At 42.9% G+C, this 14,958-nt stretch overlaps 1 protein-coding gene across 5 annotated transcripts in view; it reads right to left on the reverse strand.

Moving 5' to 3' along the window:
• The window catches only part of DNAH8 (dynein axonemal heavy chain 8), a 358,350-nt gene that overhangs the window by 251,363 nt on the left and 92,029 nt on the right, over positions 1-14,958 (reverse strand). For all 5 annotated transcript variants that reach the window (XM_070074115.1, XM_070074114.1, XM_051854776.2 and 2 more), the window contains 5 exons: positions 11,037-11,117; positions 10,209-10,325; positions 8,889-9,008; positions 5,408-5,543; positions 577-692 (listed from right to left, as the gene is read on the reverse strand). In XM_070074115.1, the coding sequence (XP_069930216.1) occupies positions 577-692; positions 5,408-5,543; positions 8,889-9,008; positions 10,209-10,325; positions 11,037-11,117 (570 nt within the window). The remainder of the gene's footprint in view (positions 1-576; positions 693-5,407; positions 5,544-8,888; positions 9,009-10,208; positions 10,326-11,036; positions 11,118-14,958) is intronic.

The following is a 14,958-nucleotide window of genomic DNA, read 5'->3' on the forward strand; positions in this document are numbered from 1 at the left end:
CAGCAGAAGACGGCCCAAGTACTTGGGCCCCTGCCACCCACACAAGGGACCCAAAAGGAGTTCCAAGCTTCTGGCTTCGGCCTGGCCCAGCCCCGGCCCTTGTCACCATTTAGGGAGTGAAACAATGGTTGGAAGATTTCTTTCTGTGTCTCTTGCTGTCATTCTGCCTTTCAAATAAGTTAAAATAAAATCTTAAAAAAAAAAAAAAAAAAAGGCAGATTCCCTGGGCTCCACATGAGTCAGAATCTGGGCTTGCGACATAGATAATTTGATTAAACACAGTGACTGGAAACAATGTTCTCCACTGTGAATCAAATGCACTGGCACTATCATCCCAGAAGTGGCATTTACTATATAAGAAAACAAGACGAATCACATTAGGGGAAGATAACTGTAGAATCGCATCACTGTAAGAATTGCTAGGTCTTGCCTGATGCTACAGTGTTAAATGGAAAATTGCATTTTTGTACACTCTGATAGAGTGTTGGAGAACTGCCTGGAAGAAGCAGTGCAGTGTCTAGAATCCTATCCATCATAATTCTGAGAAACTGTGTAAAGTAGTTCCACAATAAGTACCTTTTTAAATTCATCTTCTTTTTCATTAGTATCAACCTCATTCACAATGTTAGCCTCATAGTCGGTGTTTTCACCTTCTTCCGTTTCACTTCCAAAGACAACATGTTTCCGTTGTTCTAGAAACAGAAGACAAAACGAAAATGTAAACATTTGATTTTTTAGCGTGAAGTTTATTCTCTATGAACAAATCCTTGCCTTGGAGGAAGCTTCAGCTAACAAAAAGGTCTTCCTTTAAAATTTTTTTACATTTGTGTTTACTTATTTTTACTTTTGAGATTTCTGATTGTTTGTTTTGCATCTGTTCCTTCAGTGGTCATCCTTGAGTTCAATTTAAATTACCCATCTCAACAGAACCATCAATCCACCAAGAAATATCCTCTAAATATGAGGGTACTTCAGAAAATTTGTGGAAAACTGATTTAAAAGAGTAGCTTTGTTTTCATGCAAAAGACTTTTGATATCATGCATAGTTTTTTCATACCATGCATTTTCATTAACTTTTTGAAGACCATTCATACGCATGGATTTCACATTGGCTTTATGCCAAAAGGAGCTTTTATTTGAATTGCACTCTTCCATGATTTTTTTTTTTTTGAAGAACCCTCATATAGTCTCAGTATCTAGAAGAAAAATCTTCAGAAGAATTTGCATATTATATTTCTTTCTTTTTTAAAAGATTTATTTATTTATTTGAAAGGCAGTGTCACCAAGAGGCAGAGGCAGAGAGAGAGAGAGGGAGGGAGAGAGAGAGAATGAGAGAGAGAGAGAGAGAGAGAGAGAGAGAGAGAGAGGTCTTCCATCCACTCCTTCACTCCCCAGATGGCTGCAAAGGCAGGAGCTGTGCTGATCCAAAGCCAGGAGCCAGGAGCTTCTTCTAGGTTTCCCATGCGGGTGCAGGGGTCCAAGGACTTGGGCTGTATTCTACTGCTTTCCCAGCCATTGCAGAGAGCTGGATCAGAAACGGAGCAGCTAGGACTGGAATTGGTGCCCATATGAGATGCCAGCAATGCAGGCAGTGGCTTTACCTGCTACGCCACAGTGTCAACCCCATATTATCTTTCAAAATTACCTGTTTACCCAGTGGAAAGAACAGGTCTTCAAAGAAGGAGGTGCCTTTCTCTGAAGGGAGGAGAGAACCTCCACTTTGACTGTGACCTTGTCTAAATAAGATAAGAGTCAGAGAACTCAAAAGGCTTCCATAGCCTTGGAAACTCATGACTGGAGCATAGGGAGATTACTGATGCCATAAACAGGAGTGTCAATTTGTAAAGTCAACAACAGAAGTCACTGTGCACTTACTCCTCACGTAGGATCTCTGTCCTTAATGTGCTGTACATTGAGATTTAATGCTATAACGAGTACTCAAACAGTATTTTTCACTTTGTGTTTCTATGTGGGTGCAAACTGTTGAAATCTTTACTTAATGTATACTAAACTGATCTTCTGTATATATAGAAAATTGAAAATGAATCTTGATATGAATGGAAGGGGAGAGAGAGCGGGAAAGGGGAGGGTTGCGGGTGGGAGGGAAGTCATCGGAGGGGGTGGGGGATGCCAATGTAGTCCATAAGCTGTATTTTGGAAATCTATATTCATTAAATAAAAGTTTAAAAAAAAATTCCCTGTTTACATTTTGGGTATTCCAAATTTCTGAACTGATATCTTTGTGTTTCTCACACTGCACTGAAAATTAAACTAAGTTAAAAAAGAAAAAATGGGGATGTGTGACCAGCTGCATCCGATATGGGTGCCAGCTCCAGTCCCAGCTGCTGCTCTTCAGCAGCTCTCTGCTATGGCCTGGGAAACAGTAGAAGATGGCCCAAGTCCTTGGGCCTCTGCACCCACGTCGGAGACCGGGGAAGCTCCTGGCTCCTGGCTTAGGATCAGCCTAGCTCCAGCTGTTGTGGCCATTTGGAGTGTGAACCAGCAGATGGAAGACCTCTCCCTATGTCCCCCTCTCTTTCTGTAATTCTGCCTCTCAAATAAATAAATAAATAAGTTGGAAGGAAGGAAGGAAGGAAGGAAGGAAGGAAGGAAGGAAGGAAGGGAGGGAGGGAGGGAGGGAGGGAGGGAGGGAGGGAGGGAGAAAGGAAGGAAGGAAGGAAGGGAGGGAGGGAGGGAGGGAGGGAGGGAGAAAGGAAGGAAGGAAGGAAGGAAGGAAGGAAGGAAGGAAGGAAGGAAGGAAGGAAGGAAGGAAGGAAGGGAGGGAGGGAGGGAGGGAGGGAGGGAGGGAGAAAGGAAGGAAGGAAGGAAGGAAGGAAGGAAGGAAGGAAGGAAGGAAGGAAGGAAGGAAGAAAGAAAGGCTGGCGCCGCGGCTCACTAGGCTAATCCTCCGCCTTGCGGCGCCAGCAGAGCAGGTTCTAATGCTGGTTGGGGCGCCGGATTCTGTCCCCGTTGCCCCTCTTCCAGGCCAGCTCTCTGCTGTGGCCAGGAGTGCAGTGGAGGATGGCCCAAGTGCTTGGGCCCTGCACCCCATGGGAGACCAGGATAAGTACCTGGCTCCTGCCTTCGGATCAGCGCGGTGCGCCAGCCGCAGTGCGCCAGCCGTGGCAGCCATTGGAGGGTGAACCAACGGCAAAAGGAAGACCTTTCTCTCTGTCTCTCTCTCACTATCCACTATGCCTGTCAAAAAAAAAAAAAAAGGAGGGAGAGGGGAGGGAAGGAAGGAAGGAAGGAAGGAAGGAGGGAGGGAGGGGGGAGGGAAGGAAGGAAGGAAGGAAGGAAGGAAGGAAAGAAGAAAAAGAAAAAAGAAAAAGACCTCTAGGAGGAAAGAAGACCTGCTGTGCATTCCCATTTAGCCCAGGAATTTCTCATCCTCAGCACTATTGACATTTTGGGCTGAATAATTGTTGTTGGGGGCTGGGCTGCAGGATGTTTGGCAGCATCCCTGGCCCCTACCCATTAGAAGTAGGTGGCACCCCTCCCCTTTCACACTTTAACATACCTAGACATGTCTCCAGTCAGATGTCCCCTGGGGGCAAAAATCCTTCCCCACTGAGAGCCACTGTTACAAGCCTTCCTCCCTCTCTCCTTCCCCTTTCTCCTTTCTCCTCACTCTCTCTACCTCCCCCCTCCTTCCTATGCTCCTTTTTTTTTTTTTTTTTTTTTTTTTTTTGAGAGTTAGAGTTACACAGACAGTGAGAGGGAGAGACAGAGAGAAAGGTCTTCCTTCATTGGTTCACTCCCCAAATGGCCGCAACGGCTGGAGCTGTGCCAATCCAAAGCCAGGAGCCAGGCACTTCTTCCTGGTCTCCCATGTGGGTGCAGGGGCCCAAGGACCTGCTTTCCCAGGCCACAGCAGAGAGCTGGACTGGAAGTGGAGCAGCCGGGACTAGAACCGGCGCCCATATGGGATGCTGGCATCGCAGGCAGAGGATTAACCTACTGCGCCACAGCACCGGCCCCTCTCTTCCTTAAAAAAAGGTCACTCTCATAGGATCTCTGCTTGACCGTGATGTTCTCACACTCCAAAAAAAGCCAACACCCCACACATTCCCCTGTTCAGATACGTGGGTATCTTATCAGGCAGAGTCATGCTTGGGTCTGCTTCCACGTTCTGGGCGGCACACTCTGTGAACACTGCAGCCCTGGTGCCGCACAGCCTGCCTCCCACTGCTTCCCTGAGCAGGGGGTGGCAGGAAGGACAAGTATTCATCATGACTGACACACACAACCCTTTATGAAACCAACTAGGCAAACCTCTGACTACAAAGTTCTATGTAGTCAGTTCTTATTTAGAGCTTGGAAAAGGAAAACCTTAAAATGAAGTCAATAACCCCCTTCAATTTTGTCCAAAGTCTCTAAATATCTAGGAGACATCAATCTGAGCAAAACTAAAAGTATTATATTCTTTAGCCACAACCTCAGGAGCAGGAAGCAAAAACTCCCCGGTATTCCATGGCTATGACAAAGAGGATTTAAGTTTAGTGGCTTATCCCCTGGGCTTACTAATACATAGTCACCAGAATTATTATAACCTTGGACTTTCTTGGAGGAAAAGTGAGATTATGAAATTCAGTGAACAGGAAATTCCGTAGGGTCAAAATTATTTCAGCCACTTTAAATAATCCAGGCACCTTATCACAGTGTTTGTCTCAACAGACCTGGTGAAGTGAGAAAGTTTCTTGCTCCCACTCAAGCAAACTGCTCTAGGCTGATGAGGGTTTGGGCAGAATCAAAAGTTGGAGTTCACCTCTGAGTCTTTAGGCCAGTTTTTCATCAAAGTTGGGGAAGAGAGACCAGTGCTGTGTATGATGTCTGCTTCCTAGAGAAGCAAATAATCAATCTTCAACTAGACCCCATTTGTCTGCAGCCCAAGCCCCTGAAACAATTCTAAATAGAAACACACAGCTCATTCTATACAAAGAAAGGTCTTGGCAGAGTTGGAGGGGGGATGGGATGCCTTAAAACATGGTCTTACCCAAATTAAGTTTTCAACATTCATGAAAAATTTTAGATTTTACTCTTGCCTGGTCCAAATTTTTTTAAGTAAAATAAATCAAATATCCAAAATGACAAGATTAGAATGCTGTACAAGAATTTAAAAAAAAAAAAAAATTACCACAGCAGGCCTGAGCCTGCTATCCATGGAAGAGTTTGATTACAAAGATGACTTGACATCCAGGAACTTGGATGTCATAAAGACCCTGATTAATCCTTTACTTACAAAAAGAGCTTACTGGCCCTAAATTGTGTGTACAAACAATGTAATATATGTAAATATCTGCTTTCTTTCAGGGAGTCTGGAATTCTGTAATTTGCTAAGCAGGAGGTGCCCCTATGAGCACACATCTATAGCTCTTGTGATGCAAATAGTAGCTTGTGAAATTACCTGGTAAGTGTTTTGCTGTTTTCCCAGTGTACTTAACTTCATAAATTTGCTCAAATATTAATATAAGTTCTCTGACAGCTTCTTCCACATGCTTGCTTTTGTGGTTTAGAATCTCAGCCCATTCTTTTGTGTATGTCTATTAAAACAAAGACATGACTATTAACATAAGGATACTTCGAAACACTGGGAGTATTATCAATAAGACTTGAGTTTATAAAAGGATCATTAACTTCACTTAAAATAACTAGACATAGGTGACAGTGGCGTAGCATTTCAGATCCAGAATTGTCTATTGCTAAATGCTCAGCTTTGGCTAATGTCCAAGCAAAGAAAAGGAAAAAGAATACCAAAGTCTTTCATGTGTAGCTGACTCAGAAGGCCAAAGGAATACAAAGAAGATGTTGTCAAACAAACACAACACTAGACACTGAAATGGCAATGGTTGCTGAATGCTGCTTGAGTCTAGTGGGGAAAATTGAATGACAAAGAAGTGGACACTTCAGGGGACCATGGCAGACTGACGCATGTGTGTATATATACCCCTGGCTTTGAAATCCCCTACAAAAGGGGCCAGATACTACTAGTTACAATTGGCAATTGAATAAACATGTCTGTCTTAGCATTTCCCTAGTATCTCCAGAAATCGCCACAAAATAACATAGTAATCTTTAAAAATAACATATCCATAAGGACAAATGGAGTGACCGGCGCTGTAGTGTAGTGGGTAAAACTGCCATCTGCAGTGCCAGCATCCCAAATGGGTGCCGGTTCGAATCCTGGCTGCTCCACTTCGATCCAGCTCTCTGCTATGGCCTGGGAAAGCGGTAGAAGATGGCCCAAGTCTTGGGCCCGTGCACCCACTTGGGAGACCCAGAAGAAGCTCCTGGCTCCTGGCTTCGGATCGGCGCAGTTCCAGCCATTGTGGCCATCTGGGAAGCCTCTCTCTCTCTCCCTTTTCTGTCTCTCTCTCACCCTCTCTCTCTCTCTCTGTGCCTCTATCTCTCTGTAACTCTGCCTTTCAAATAAATAAATTACTTAAAAAAAAAAAAGAACAAATGGGAGAATATCATATGCATTCTTCTGTATGTTTCCAGTATTAATTATAAAATTAATGGGATACAACAATTGGTGTGGAGGCAACTTAATATCCATTCACAAAAGAATGAAATCGGATCCTTTCCTTACACCATAAATAAAATTAATTCAAAACTGATCATAGACCTACATTTAAGAGCCAAAAATAAAAAAAACTCTTAGAAGAAAACATAAGTACAGGAATCAGAACCAAAGCGGTGGCTTAGTAAGAGACTCTTACTAAGACCACCTCCCCACGGAGACAGATGTGAACAACTATGCTCACACGAAGTCACCTCCATAAGCTACGGAAGCCAGGTGAGAGAGCACAGTGCCTCGTCTTGTTAAAATCATAAGAGAAGTCGTATTGAAGAAAGCTAGAAGGAAAGAGTTGTCCATGTCTCCCATCCCCAGCTCTCCAACAGAATGCTAAACTCCAGTTGCATGGTGAGGCCTGGAGAGGCTGGGATAGGGAGCTCAGGACCCAGCCTATGGTGCTGAGACTTGGCATCTGATAAAGCCCAAAGGCCTCTCACTCCTGCCGAGGTAAGTCTAGACTGAGCCTCTTGACTTCAGGGAGAGGCCCTGCACTGCAGGGAGATCCGACTCATTTTGGTGTGCCTGTGTCACTGCAGCCTCTGGCAGGATTGGTGGACACCCCTGTGACTTTGTGGGAATATGCGACTGTGGGACCCAGGTGGCCAGAGTGCTACCTTTATCACTTTCCCCCAACCTTAGGCAGACAGCAAGGGGCCACAGGACTGTGTCTTGGGACTTGGTTCTGAGCTAGTAAACCCCACACAGGGTAAATCCTCACAGTTTCCATCTCAAGGCAAGAGCCTATGGACAGTCTCTGGACTTGACCTAGTATCAGGCAGAAACCTGCACCCTGGGTGAGTCAGTCATGTTTTGGGGGATATCACCACCCCCAAGATTGCACAGAGTTGGTGATTTGTGAGCCCCAGGTATAACGAACCAAGGCTCTACCTGAGTAGCTAAGTGCCTGCTTCTAACACCCCTCCTAGACCTGAGGCAAACAGCAAGAGATCACAGGACTGTTTTGGACTCAGTGCCAGGCTGATAAAACCCAGCACTGAATAGACCCTAACAGGCCCTGATCCTAGGCCCAGTAGCTGCAGACAGAGCCTCTGGACCTGCTTCAGTGCCCAGTGGAGCTCCATGGTTCCAACCGAGCAGTCCTCTAACCCAGTCAACACCACCAGTGGCTGACAGGTGTAGCATCGGGCAGTGTGTCCACCTCAGCAGCAGAGAGGGATTGTGTGGTATGCAAGGGCCCCCAAATAATCAAAGATGGACTTTCTGTGATTTCAAGTCAACGTAGGATAAATAGATATTCAAATAATTTCAATATGATGTGATACTGAGGAGGTCAGATATTATCCTCTAAGGATTAGGTGCCACTGTCATTCACGGATTTAAGCTGAGGAGTTTCATGTATAGTTATGGCAATATGAATGTATATGATGGGACCACATGTAGAGGCAGGTAGACCAGTTAGATCACAGCATCCATTACTAAACTCAAAAAGAACTTTAAGGGCTTGACCCAAGAATGGGGTACTAAGTATGGAAAACAAGAGACAAATTAAAATAAAATCTGAGTACGAGGTTAAACCTTAAACTTGGTGAGATTTAGGAAATGGAGGCAAGAGAAGGAGTTCTGAGGATTAAGTTTCCAAGTAATTTAAAGGGAGAGTACATTGTAGTTAAAACTATGGGAAAGATGGCATGGGTCAGGGAGCATGCACAGAGGAAGAGCTCTGAACCACTGGCAGGTCCCCAGGGAATTCAGCCTTAGCTTGAGGACAGTAGTAAGATAAGATCTAGGGTGTTGTCATGAGCTGAAGTTATTGAAGCCATCTAAGTCTTTGGAGCTGAGGATGTCCCCCCAAAAGCTCGAATGTCTAAATGCTACTGAGCCAGATTTATACTTTTAGATTGCCCCTTCACATTTTAGGTTTCTGACCCCATATTTTTGTAACCATAAAAAATAAGCGCGGCCGGCGCCGTGGCTCACTAGGCTAATCCTCCACCTTGCAACACCTGCACACCGGTTCTAGTCCCGGTCGGGGTGCCAGACTCTGTCCCGGTTGCCCCTCTTCCAGGCCAGCTCTCTGCTATGGCCCAGGAGTGCAATGGAGGATGGCCCAGGTCCTTGGGCCCTGCACCCGCATGGGAGACCAGGAGAAGCACCTGGCTCCTGCCTTCGGATCGGCGCGGTGCACCAGCCACAGCGCGCCGGCCACGGCAGCCATTGGAGGGTGAACCAACGACAAAAGGAAGACCTTTCTCTCTGTCTCTCTCTCACTGTCCACTCTGCCTGTCAAAAAAAAAAAAAAAAGAAAGAAAAAAAAAAGAAAGAAAAGAAAAAAGAAATAAGCGCATACCTCATTGAGAGTCAACATGTCTTCTATTCTGGTAGCACCACTTTCGGGCAGGGTAATTAACATGGTTTTGGCTATCTCCTTTAGAACCGTATCAATGTTCATTTCACACAAGTCACTGACCTACCGACAAGAAGAAAGCATGATTCTTTCCTGAAGAGCTAGCTTCATTAACTTGAGTATACATTATATTAACTCATTATACTTGAGTTATACATGCATTAACAGAACTAAATCTGGAAGCTTACACCCTGAGCTGAGCATATTCTGGTATAAATCTCAGGAGGACATCTGCAAAGAAAGCTTGATATAGGACTAAAGTTTCATTGAGCAGCACCATGTGGCACAACCTTATACACAATTTCTCCACTGATTTTCATTCCAGTGTACGAGGCAATAATATCCCAGCTTCCCAGCTAAAGATACCAAGGCTCAGAGAGGTAAAGTAAACAGGGAAGAAACCCATTGCTAGTAAAAGGCAGAGAACCCTAATCAGGTTTAACTGACTCCAAAGACTCGGAGTTTATTTATTACACAATGTTGTAAATTCATACACACACACCTAAAAAAAATTCATGGTGGATTCGGCCTTGTGGCATGGTGAGTTAAGCAGCCACCTACGATGCCAGCATCCCATGTGGGCACCAGTTCACATCCCAGTTGCTCCACTTCTAATCCAGCTCTCCACTAATGCACTAGGGAAAGCAGCAGAAGATGGCCCAAGTGCTTGGGCCCCTGCACCCACATGAGAGACCCGGAAGAAGCTCCTGGCTCCTGGCTTTGCCCTGGCCCAGCCCTGGCCATTGCAGCCATTTGAGGAGTGAACCAGTGGATGGAATATCTCTCTATGTCTCTCCCTCTTCCTCTGTAACTCTACCTTCCCAATAAATGAAATGAATCTTTAAAAAAACAAAAAAGTATTCATGGTATACATGGCAATGTGGCTGAAATCAAGAGACAGTCTTTACTCAGATGACTTGTCTCATCTATTAGTATCAGATGCATTACTGCTGCTATTAATATTTAGGCACTCCATTCTGTCATCTTCAACAGTCTGTAATTATCCCATTTTCTAAACTTGAAGGCATAATTGAATCATAATTTCAGCATACTAAACGCAAAGCATTTCAAGGACAAGAACAAGGCAACTCATATGAAAAGAAGACATTAAAGCAGTGAAAGAAACATAAAACATTATTTTTTAACTTAATGGAAATCTTTGTAGTTAAAAGTCACACCATTCAGAGAGTTTCCATAGGTAATAGATTATTTATATCTTGATCATTAACATATGTAGCTTTTTTCTTAATTTGTTGATCATACCTTCTTCAAAAGTTGATTGAACATATTCAAAACTGATTCAACTTCTTGAAAGAAGCTTTCTAGTGTTAAAGATGACCATGTTAGTATTGTGAGCCCTTGCCTCAACACAGATTCCACCTGCAAAGAGCAACATCGTTACAGCTTCCACTATTAACAGGACAATCTGCTTTCCTTTATTATCCACCAACAGTACAGGTTTTACATCCTTCAGCTATGCCTAATAAAGGTAACTTTCTGTCTTTAAACATCTTTGGCTACCTGGGAAGTGATCCTCATAGATTTTTAGAAAGTACTCGTGATTCGGATTTCATTTATTTCAAAGTCAATAAAACAGAGCAGGCATTCGGCCTAGTGGTAAAGACACCAGATGGGATACCTGCATCCCATATCAGTGCCAGGAGTTCAAGTTCCAGCTCTGCTCCCAAATCCAGCTTCTTGCAAATGCACACCCTGAGAGGCAGCAGGTGATGGCTCAAGTTGTTGGGCCCTACCACCTATGTGGGAGACCTGGACTGAGTTCTAGTCCTGGCTTCAGTCTGGCCCAGCCCCAGCTGTCACAGGCATTTGGGGAGTGAACCAGCAAATGGGAGCTCTCTTCTCTGTCTCTCTGCCTCTCAAATTAATTAGGGAAAAATGTTAAAGATAACAAAACTTAGACAAATCATTCTGTTGGAAAAAAAAAAAAAAACAGGTCTGTAAAGTCAGAGTAGAAAACTAGGAAACTAGGCAGTCTAGACAAGACTAGGTGTTCTAAAATCCTTAATCTGTGGAACCAGAGTCTAATTTTAAATAACTGGAAAGTCCATATGTACCTTTAGCATTACCAACCTTTTTCATTTTAGGGGTCATCAGATTGACAAACACAGAAGGCACTTCCTGACATAAGTCATCATAATACTGCAGAAGTCCCTGTAAAAAGTTCGAATGGCAAAATTTACTTTAATTCATTTTAAGGCAGCAGATTTTTGTTTCATTCCAGGAAGGTTTTGTTATACCTGTGTTTGCTCACAGCCCTGTGCCCACAGCTACTCATTTAAATTTAAACTGAGTTACCCCACTCTTTCCTCATCTGTAAATTACCTAGGCAGCTCCTTTAAACAATGAGTCAATGGAGTAACTAGATTTTCATTTTTCATGTGTATCATTTGTCTTTCTAGACTTATAGTATTTTAAATAGTGTGGATAATTATCTTTTTGTGATGTCTGTCATCACACATTTTCCCATTTCTGTTCCTTGTCTTCGCGCTCATCACTGATGCTACACATGTGCTCTTGAGTCAAAATAAATTTTTAACTTCTCTGCACAACCAGAATTAATAAGCTTTCTATTTTCTTTTAGACAGTTTTAAGAGATGAACCATGATGATTTTTGACAGCTTTGTAATTTTTTAGCATTTTATTTATTTATTTTTATTTGAAAGGCAGAGCAACACAGAGACGCAGAGAGATAAATTGAACTTCATCAAAATGTAAAATGTTTGTCTTTTGCTGCAAAGGAAAAATGAAAAGACAACCTACCTAAAGGTAGAACATTTTTGCAAGCATGCATATATGATAAGAGGCCAGTATTTGGAACACAGAAAAAACTTTATTGTCGCCCAAAAATAAAGACAAGCCACTCAATTTTAAAGTTTTAAATGAGCAAAGTATCTGAACTGACATTCCTCCAAATCCCGAAAGATGCTCAGTTTCACTTGTCATCAAAACCACGCCACAGTGCCATTTCCTGTCCACTAGGATGACACAAAGGAAAAGGAGCAGACTAACAAGTATTGGCGTGGATCTAGAGAGAATGGAAACCACTCGGACTGCCGGCGGGAATGTAGAACAGCACAGCCTCTGTGGAAAACCCCATCAGCTCTTTAAAAGGCTCCACACGGGTTACTAAATTACTGAAATCTAGTAACTTCACTCCAAGGAATATCCCCAAGAGAACACACCCCCACACAAGTACTTGTGTCCAGAGGTTCACAGCAGTGTGATTCATACAGCCAAGAAGTGGAAACAACTTAAAAATCAATAAACTCACAAAGAGAAAGGCTCAAAGTGGTGCAGTATTACTTGGTCATAAAAAGGAACGAAGTACTGATGCGTAGGAATGAAGGAAGCCAGCCAGCCACAACAGATCGCTTGTTGTATGGTTCCATTTGTATGAAATGCTCAGAAAAGGCAAATCTATGCAGACAGAAAGTAAATTGGTGGTTGCTAGGGCCTAGGTGTGGAGAAAGTTGAAGGAAATGGGCAGGGAATGCCAATAGATATGGGTGTGGGTTTTTTTTTGTGGGGAGGGAGACAGGAGTGATGAAAATCTTTTAAAATTGATTGTGGGGATGATTGTGCAACTTGGAAGTATACTAGAAGTACTTATTTGTATACTTTAAATGAGTGAATTGGGGGCAGGCATTGTCGTGCAGCGGGTTAAACTGCAGCTTGCGACACCAGCATCCCATATGAGCTCCAGTTCAAGTCCTGCCTGCTGCATTTCTGATCCAGCACCTGCTATTATCCCTGGGGAGGCAGTAGAAGATGGCCCAAGTGCTTGGAGCCCTGCCAACTACATGGGAGGCCCAGGTAGAGTTCCTGGCTCCTGGCTTGGGTCTGGCCCAATGCTGGCTGTTGCAGTCACATGGGGAATGAACCAGCAAAGGGAAGATCTCTTTTTCTCTGTGTCTCACCCTCTCTCTGTGTCACTCAGCCTTTCAAATAAATAAATAAATATTTTAAAATGAGTAAATTGTATGGCGTGTGAATTAAATTTCATTAAAACTGCTATTTTTAAAAACTGTTTTGGGAATCTCTAATACTTATCTCTTTTACTATTCCTCTTAGTAAAACGTCACATATTAATATAATTGTCATGTTTAATTTATTGTAACTTTTTGTAGGATAAGTTTTTGAAATTTTCTTTGGTATTCTGTTAGATTAGTTTTCAGAAAAACTTCATTATCAACATATCCATATGCCCAGACATGAACTTTGGTTAAACTAAGAGATTTAAATATAATGACATATTAAAAATGGCAGATTCATATTACTCTTCCCAGCCAGAAATAGGAAAAGTCTATATTTACCTATTATATTATTGAGTATAAAAGTAGTTAATGTATTTTGTAACTTATTAAATAGAACTCTTTTTCATTGAGTAATCATTTTCCATTAATTTCTATGTGCTTATCTTCTTTAATCAGTTCTTTAATCAGTTCTCTATGGCTAAATTTATATTCCAGTCTTTGCTGTCACTAATAGGGCTGGTGGGAGCTTCCTTACACTAACATGTCTTCCTGAGTTCCCCATATAGATGTCAAAGTCTTCCTAGAGAAAGCAAAGAACAGTGAAACTAACATCACTGTTTTAACTGCCTTTCTAAAGAATTCTGATGTTGGGGCCAGCGCTGTGGCGCAGTGGGTTAACATCCTAGCCTGAAGCACTGGCATCCCATATGGGCACCAGTTCGAGGTCCGGCCGCTCCACTTCCCATCCAGCTCTCTGCTATGGCCTGGGAAAGCAGTAGAAGATGGCCCAAGTCCTTGGGCCTCTGCACCCCCGAGGGAGATCTGGAAGAAGCTCCTGGCTCCTGGCTTTGGATCAGTACAGCTCTAGCCGTTGTGGCCAATTGAGGAGTGAGCCATCGGTTAGAAGACCTCTCTCTCTCTCTTTCTCTCTCTTTTTCTCTCTCTCCTTCTTCTTTCTGTAACTCTTTCAAATAAATAAATCTTTAAAAAAAAAAAAAGAATTCTGATGCTACTCACTCTTATTTCTTCAGCTTTTAGAAACTATGCATTAGGATTTGAACATTTTGATTACCACTTTTGAATGTCGCTTTTTGTCAGCTATTTTCTTTTTCTTTTTTTTTTTTTAATTTTAGTTTGCCCCATCACTGAACTGGAAGTGAATCTATGCTCCACTCACCCCACAGTGTTGAACTCCTTTCACTTTATAGTCATTGCATTTTGTTAATTTATATCTTACTAGTACCCTAGGATTAAGTATATAAAATTTACTGTACTTCATCTACAAAATTACAATATTCAGAATAATCAGGAGTGGGAGGCCAGCTTTTTGGTACATCAGGTAAAGCTGCTGTTTGCAATGCTAGCATCCCTTATGAGAGCGCCAGCTTGAGCCCCAGCTGTTCTGCTTCTGACACAGCTTCCTACTAATGTGCTTGGGAAGGCAACAGACAGCCAAAGTGCTTGTACCCCTGCCTCCCATGTTGGAGACCAGGATGGAGTTCCTGGCTCCTGGTTGCAGCCTGGCCTAGATTTGGTTTTAGGGGTGAACCAGTTGATGGAAGTTCGTTCTTTCTCTCTCTCCCCCCACTGCCATTCTGCCTTTCAAAAAATACATAAATCTTTTTTTAAAAAAAAAAAGAATAATTATTTAAACCTGCTATTTTATCACTTGTCATTTTCCAGAAGTCTAAGTCTGATTTATAATTGCACATTCTGCTTTCCATCTACAATCTTTCCTTTAGTTTGCAAGTCAGCATTTTAATTCTGTCAACAATCATAGTTGTGGGGAGCAACTGGGAGCAACTCGGACTAGACTAAGTTACTGGAATTAAGACTTATTCTATGCATCTGCTCTCCCACAATATGGTGCTGGGAGAGGAGGAAACAGCTTCTACACAGCTGCCTCCAGTTCAACCAATAAACTGTAGGACCTGCTCCTGATTGGAGGAGAGCAGCGTACTCGGCGTTGTGGGTAGCAGAGTTGGGATTGGTGGAAGAGGACTATAAAGGAGGAGAGA

Source organism: Oryctolagus cuniculus, chromosome 5 (genome assembly GCF_964237555.1).
Source record: "Oryctolagus cuniculus chromosome 5, mOryCun1.1, whole genome shotgun sequence".
Taxonomy (NCBI): domain Eukaryota; kingdom Metazoa; phylum Chordata; class Mammalia; order Lagomorpha; family Leporidae; genus Oryctolagus; species Oryctolagus cuniculus.